This window comes from Cucurbita maxima, unplaced genomic scaffold (genome assembly GCF_002738345.1).
Source record: "Cucurbita maxima cultivar Rimu unplaced genomic scaffold, Cmax_1.0 Cma_Scf00067, whole genome shotgun sequence".
NCBI classification, from domain to species: Eukaryota; Viridiplantae; Streptophyta; class Magnoliopsida; order Cucurbitales; family Cucurbitaceae; genus Cucurbita; species Cucurbita maxima.
In genome coordinates, this window is record NW_019272083.1 from 544,915 (window position 1) to 551,872 (window position 6,958).

At 36.6% G+C, this 6,958-nt stretch overlaps 1 protein-coding gene across 1 annotated transcript; it reads left to right on the top strand.

The window, feature by feature from the left end:
* Positions 1-4,902: 4,902 nt before the first annotated feature.
* Positions 4,903-5,247, top strand: LOC111472189 (basic form of pathogenesis-related protein 1-like). Its single transcript, XM_023117837.1, has one exon. The coding sequence runs from the start codon at positions 4,903-4,905 to the stop codon at positions 5,245-5,247; it is 345 nt and encodes a 114-aa protein (XP_022973605.1).
* The last annotated feature ends 1,711 nt before the right edge of the window (positions 5,248-6,958 follow it).

Consider the following 6,958-nt stretch of genomic DNA (forward strand, 5'->3'; position numbering starts at 1 on the left):
CTTCGCTGCAGTATGATACCCACACAGGAGACGAAGACTCACTGCCACAACCTACCGCCGTTTACCAGCTTTGAATATGGAGACCAACGGGGCCGGAGTGACTAAAGGACACCCGATGCTCAAAAGGCGACCATTTTTTTCTTACTTTACTTATTGGCCACTCCATTCGTCTTTTTCTCGGCTTCGGGTGAAAAAAAAAACAGTAATAATAAATAATCAAAATGGTAAAATCAAAGAAATGCCTGTTTTTGTTGAATTACTGAAATTCCCTTTTATCGAAATACTGAAATACTGAAATTTGATAGGTACTGTGATCACTGGGCAATGCTCTTGGAAAACTTCTTTAGTACTGGGTTTGGTGGAGAATTTGATTCCTGCACCAATATGACACATTGTTTTAACAGATACCAAGAAGAAGCACATTGATGATCATAAATTGAAAGATTTCAAAGCAAAGAATTATCTATTTCAAGCATTAGAACGTTCGATCTTGGAGACAACCCTCAACAAGGATACAGAAACTCAAGTCATCATACCTGATGATGGCGTTGAGGATCCATTGACCTATAAACATGCAATGAATGATGAAGATAGAGATTTCTGGATCAAAGCCATGAATCTTGAAATGGAGTCAATGTACTTCAATTCAGTCTGGGAACTTGTAGATCAACCAGATGGGGTAAAACCTATTGGTTGCAAATGGATCTATAAGAGGAAACGAGACCAAATCGGTAAGGTACAAACCTTTAAAGCTCGTCTTGTAGAAAAGGGTTATACCCAAAGAGAGGTGGTGGACTATGAAGAAACCTTCTCTCCTGTTGCTATGCTTAAATCGATTAGAATACTCTTGTCTATTGCCACATTTTATGATTATGAAATTTGGCAAATGGATGTTAAGATAGCCTTTCTAAAGGGCAATCTTGAAGAGAGTATCTATATTGCTCAACCAGATGAGTTCATTAAACAAGATCACAAGCATAGGGTTTGCAAGCTTAAAAGATCCATTTATGGGTTGAAGCAAGCATCTCGATCCTGGAATATAAAGTTTGATACTGCGATCAAATCTTATGGCTCTAAACAGAATGTTGACGAACCTTGTGTTTATAAAAGGATAGTCAACTATATAGTAGCTTTCTTAGTGTTGTACGTTGACGATATTATACTCATTGGGAATGATGTGGGATTTCTGACTGACATTAAGCATTGGCTAGCGAAACAATTCCAAATGAAAGATTTGGGAGAGGCTCAGTTTGTTCTTGGAATCCAAATTGTTCATAATCGCAAGAACAAAACACTAGCATTGTCTTAAGCATCGTATACGACAAAATGTTGATTCGATATAAAATGTAGCACTCCAAGAAAGGATTTTTACCTTTCCGGCATGGAGTTTATTTGTCGAAGGAACAAAGTCATAAGACATCTCAAGAAAGTAAGGATATGAGACACATTCCCTATGCATCAGCAGTCGATAGTCTGATGTATGCCATACTATGTGCCCGACCTGACATATGCTATGCTGTGGGAATTGTCAGCAGATATCAGTCCAATCCGGGACGCGCTCATTGGAATGCCGTTAAGAATATCCTCAAGTTTCTTAGGAGAAAAAGAGACTATATGCTAATGTACAGTGCTAAGGATCTGATCCTTACATGGTACACTGACTTAGATTTTAAGACCGATGTAGATTCGAGGAAATCGACATCAGGATTTGTCTTCACTCTGAACGGAGGAGCAATAATATGAAGAAGCATAAAGTAAGGTTGCATCGCTAATTCTACCATGGAGGCTGAGTATGTTGCTGCTTGTGAAGCAGCGAAAGAATCTGTATGGCTTATAAAGTTCTTAACTGATTTCGAAGTCGTTTTAAATATGCATCTTCCTGTCACTCTTTATTGTGATAACAGTGGAGAAGTTTGCAAATTCGAAAGAACCAAGAAACCATAAGTGAGGAAAACATATTGAGCGCAAATATCATCTCATAAGGGAGATTGTGCAACGAGGAGATGTGATCGTCACACAGATAGTTTTGGAGCACAACATTGCTGATCCACTTACAAAGCCTCTCACGGCTAAAGTGTTTGAAGGGTACCTAGTGAGTCTAGGACTACGAGTTATGTAATCTAGGGCAAGTGGGAGAAAAGGCATGAGTATGTGATGCCTTAGTTTATTGTATTTATGTCTCTCTCTACTCAACGTTATAAAACCCCACTGGAGTTTTAGTCCAAGTGGGAGTTTGTTGGGTTTTATGTCATAAAACTCATAGTTTGTAAACAAAGACATATTCTATTTTCAATAAAGTTATTACTGATGTTTATTCAGTAAAGATTGTTATTGAATAAAGTGAACATTACGATCATTAATCTAAATCGAATAAACTAAGAACACTTTGGCTACAGTATGATTACTTGAACTATATGTAGAGACATAAAAGTGGATCAAGTTCAAGTATATAGTCAAAATGATCTATAGTATAAGGATAAGGCTGAGTACCTTATTCTGGGCACACTATGGATGCGGCCCACTTTTGAATATGATATAAACAATGTGATCAATAAATTGTACATGTGGAGACATGTGAGTGGGGGCGTCCTATGCAATGAGTATTGCATAAGATCGGACCATTAAGAAAATCACTCTCTCTTTATAATGTCGTTTATTGTTGAGACTGATTTTTTTTTCATTCGATGACCTAGGTAACTTGATCTTATTCCTGAGCTAACCATGAACTCCTGTTCATTTGAAATTCTCCTTAGATTTCCATGGGTGAGAGTGGCTCTAGTTCGCCGACTCAATAGGCCTCCCATTTTAGGGGTAAGACTGGGTGAATAGCTGGGGATGTGTGGTGTAAGATGGAATTCGCTCCTACCCACTTTTAGGGATAGAAGAGAGGTAGTTCCCTTCAGTACTGACTCCAGGTCTTGAACAAGGGGCCCCACCTACTCATCGGCCTGAGAGGGATTTGGTTTACTGGTAGGACCACAAACCAATTGTTCATAAGAGGATCAGTGGGACATAAAGAACAAGAAGTAACTTCAGGGGTAAAACGGCTAATTGACCCAGCTCTAGATACGAAGAACCTTGAAGGATCGACTTACTAATCATGGTTATATCAAATGGACAAAAATATATCTATAGTGAGGGGAGTGCAACTACTAGGCTATAGTTGAGTGTCCTAGTAGTTAACGAATGTTGGTTAACAAGGTTCATGAGTTTAACTAGTTAATCTTGGATCGTTGGAGCCCATGATCTATAGGTCTATTAGGCCTCTCTGCTAGCTCATATCGGACTAAACCATAGAACAGTGTGATGAGTGAGTTCGAAGTGTTCGAATTCAAATTAGGGAATATGCGCTACATATATACAATATATTTAACTCCATTTTTGTTTTATTTACGAATTAAACAAAAAAAGAGAATTTGACATATTTAAATAAGATTTAACTATCTTAATCAATTATGTGTCGGAATTGATTGAGATTTGCATTTGAATTAATATTAAATATTAATTAAATAGTTTAATTAATCATTTAATGTTACTTTAATTTGAAATTAATTATTCAAATTAATTGTTGAATTAAAACAAAGAAAGTCAAAATGTTGACTTCAGGAAAAATACATGTTAGTGGAATTTTGAGGTGTCAAAATTTGGTTTAACCAAACTTGTATGCTTGCGAAATAAACCCCACAAGTTTGAGTGGAATTTTCAGTGTCAAAATTTTGTTAACTCAAACACGCATGCTTACCACATAATCCCAAACATTTGAGTTGAATTTTCAGTACTGGGTTTGGTGGAGAATGGGATTCAATAGGACACATCGTTTTAACAGACTCCAAGAAGAAGCACATTGAAGATCATAAATTGAAAGATTTGAAAGCAAAGAATTATCTATTTCAAGCGTTAGAACGTTTGATCTTGGAGACAACCCTCAACGAGGATACAAAAAAAAAAAAAAAAAACGTACGGGATTCTATGAAGTATAAATATCAAGGTTCAACACGGGTAAATCGTGCACATTTGCTAGCTCTTCGGAAGGAGTTTGAAATGCTGCACATGAAGGTAGGAGAATCTGTGAATGAGTATTTTGCTCGAACCCTTAGCATAGCCAACAAGATGAAACTAAATGGTGAGAACAAAGAAGATGTTTAAGTCGTCGGAAAGATACTGAGATCTAAGACCCCCAAGTTTCATCATATTGATTAGCAATAAAATGGTTTTTATAAATAATTTTTATTTAATGGATTGCTCTAAGGTTATTATTATTTTTATTATTTTATAATAATAGTAAATTGAATATAACTCAATAGTAATTAAAATATTAAATTAGGTCGGAGGTTCTCTTTCATCCCTGATCTATGTTTTAATTTACGTTTATTTTTTTAAAAAGAAAAAAAAATACAAAAATTCATAACTCAATTAGTCATAAATATTTCTAAGAAATTCTCATTATATAATAAACCTAATCTAACTCGATCATAAAATTTTTGGGTTACATTAGTTCATTTCATTTACTCAAAACTTTAAGTAGAATATTAAACTTATTTATTTATTTTCAAATATTTAATTCAGCCACTAAATTTTAATATATATTTAAAAAAGTGGTGGAAGAATAAATAAAATTAAATAAAATTAAATTAACTAAAGCAATATAAACTAGCTAAATCTAGAAAATTTCATTTATTTGAACTTAATTCAAACAAAAATCTCTTAATTAAACATGGAAAGCCGGAACGAATTCATTCTAGTTGAATTGCAATCGTGATGCATGACATAATTAGTTCATAATTCATTGTTTTCCCCATAGCATTCCATATTATGTTTTCAATCTCTATATAAATCATTCCCTTATTTTCAATCTTCATCTCATCTCTCTTCGGAATTATGTGGACACAAACCCTTCCAATCATGGCCTCTTTCATGGACACTTTCATGTTCCTCCTCGTCCTAACCAACGCTCAAAACGCCCCAGGTGACTACCTCGTGCTTCACAACCGCGCTCGAGCCCAGGTCGACGTCAACCCCATGCAATGGAGCAATACTGTGGCCGCGTACGCTATGGCCTATGCGGAAAAAAGAAAGGGTGACTGCGCCATGATTCACTCAATCGGGCCGTACGGGGAAAACATAGCTGCGGGCTACTACCCTGAGTTCACTGGGGCGGATGCGGTGAAGCTATGGGCGAACGAGAAGTCGCTGTATGATCATGCGTCGAATAAATGCATGGGTGGTGAATGTGGGCACTACACTTAGATGGTGTGGCGAAGCTCGGTCCAGCTTGGATGTGCTAGAGTGCCCTGTAAGGCTAATTCTCAGTTTGTTGTTTGCAATTACGATCCTCCTGGCAACTATATTGGGGAAAGGCCTTATGATTCTTGGGTGGTTCGAAGAGATTTGGTTTTAAAAATTTTATGAATAGTATTATATTGTCCGGTTTAAGTGAACTCTTGTGACTTTGTTTTGACCGCCTTAAGTTAACTCTTGTGACTTTGTTATGATCTCCTTCCTCGTAAACCCATGATCATAGAGTCTCCCCTCTAATTAAGTACATCACAGAGCCACCCTGAAGCTCGTAGATTTCTAGAACAACCTTCCCTTAATCGAGGCTCGACATAGCTAAGTTAAGTTGATTTTCTATTCTTCTTTGGAGCCTTTGAACAAAATACACCATTTGTTCGACACTTTTGACTACAAATTTGAGGCTAACAATTTCTTTGTTTGACATAGCTAAGTTAAGTTGATTTTCTATTCTTCTTATGATTCTCTGTTATATAATCCATCATAAAATTTTTGGGTTCAATTAATTCATTTCATTTACTCAAAATTTTAAGTAAAATATTAACATTATTTATTTATTTTCAAACCTTTAGTTAATAAAACAATAAATATATACGTGCATGAATACCTAAATGGTGAGTAAAAATGTATCTTAAATTTTAAGATTAACCTCTATGTGGATTAAGTTTTATTAATCCTAAAAAAAATTCATGCTAAATCTAGAAAATTTTCATTCATTTAACTTAATTCAAACAAAAATCTAGCCTAACTAAACATGGAAGCCGGAATGCATTGTTGAATTTCATAGCATGGCATAATTAGTTCATAATTCATTGTTTTCCCATCGCATTCATTTCATTCATTTGAACCTAATTCAAACAAAAATCTAGCCTAACTAAACATGGAAGCCGGAATGCATTGTTGAATTTCATAGCATGGCATAATTAGTTCATAATTCATTGTTTTCCCATCGCATTCATTTCATTCATTTGAACCTAATTCAAACAAAAATCTAGCCTAACTAAACATGGAAGCCGGAATGCATTGTTGAATTTCATAGCATGGCATAATTAGTTCATAATTCATTGTTTTCCCATCGCATTCATTTCATTCATTTGAACCTAATTCAAAAAAAAATCTAGCCTAACTAAACATGGAAGCCCGAATGCATTGTTGAATTTTCGAGCATGGCATAATTAGTTCATAATTCATTGTTTTCCAATCGCATTCCATATTAAGTTTTCCATCTCTATATAAATCCTTCCCTTATTCTCAATTTTCATCTCATCTCTCATCGAAATTATGTGGACTCAAACCCCTCCGATCATGGCTGCTTTCAGTTGCCACTTTCATGTTCCTCCTTGCCCTAACCAACGCTCAAAACGCCCCCCGTGACTTCCTCGCGCTTCACAATCGCGCTCGAGCCCAGGTCGGCGTCGGGCCCATGCAATGGAGCAACACCGTGACCGCATACGCTCAAGCCTATGTCGAAAAATGAAAGGGTGACTGCGCCATGATTCACTCAACCGGGTCGTATGGGGAAAAGATAGCCACGGGCTACTTCCCTGAGTTCACCGGGGCGGATGCGGTGAAGCTGTGGGCGAACGAGAAGCCGCTGTATGATCATGCGTCGAATAAATGCGTGGATGGTGAATGTGGGCACTACACTCAGATGGTGTGGCGGAGC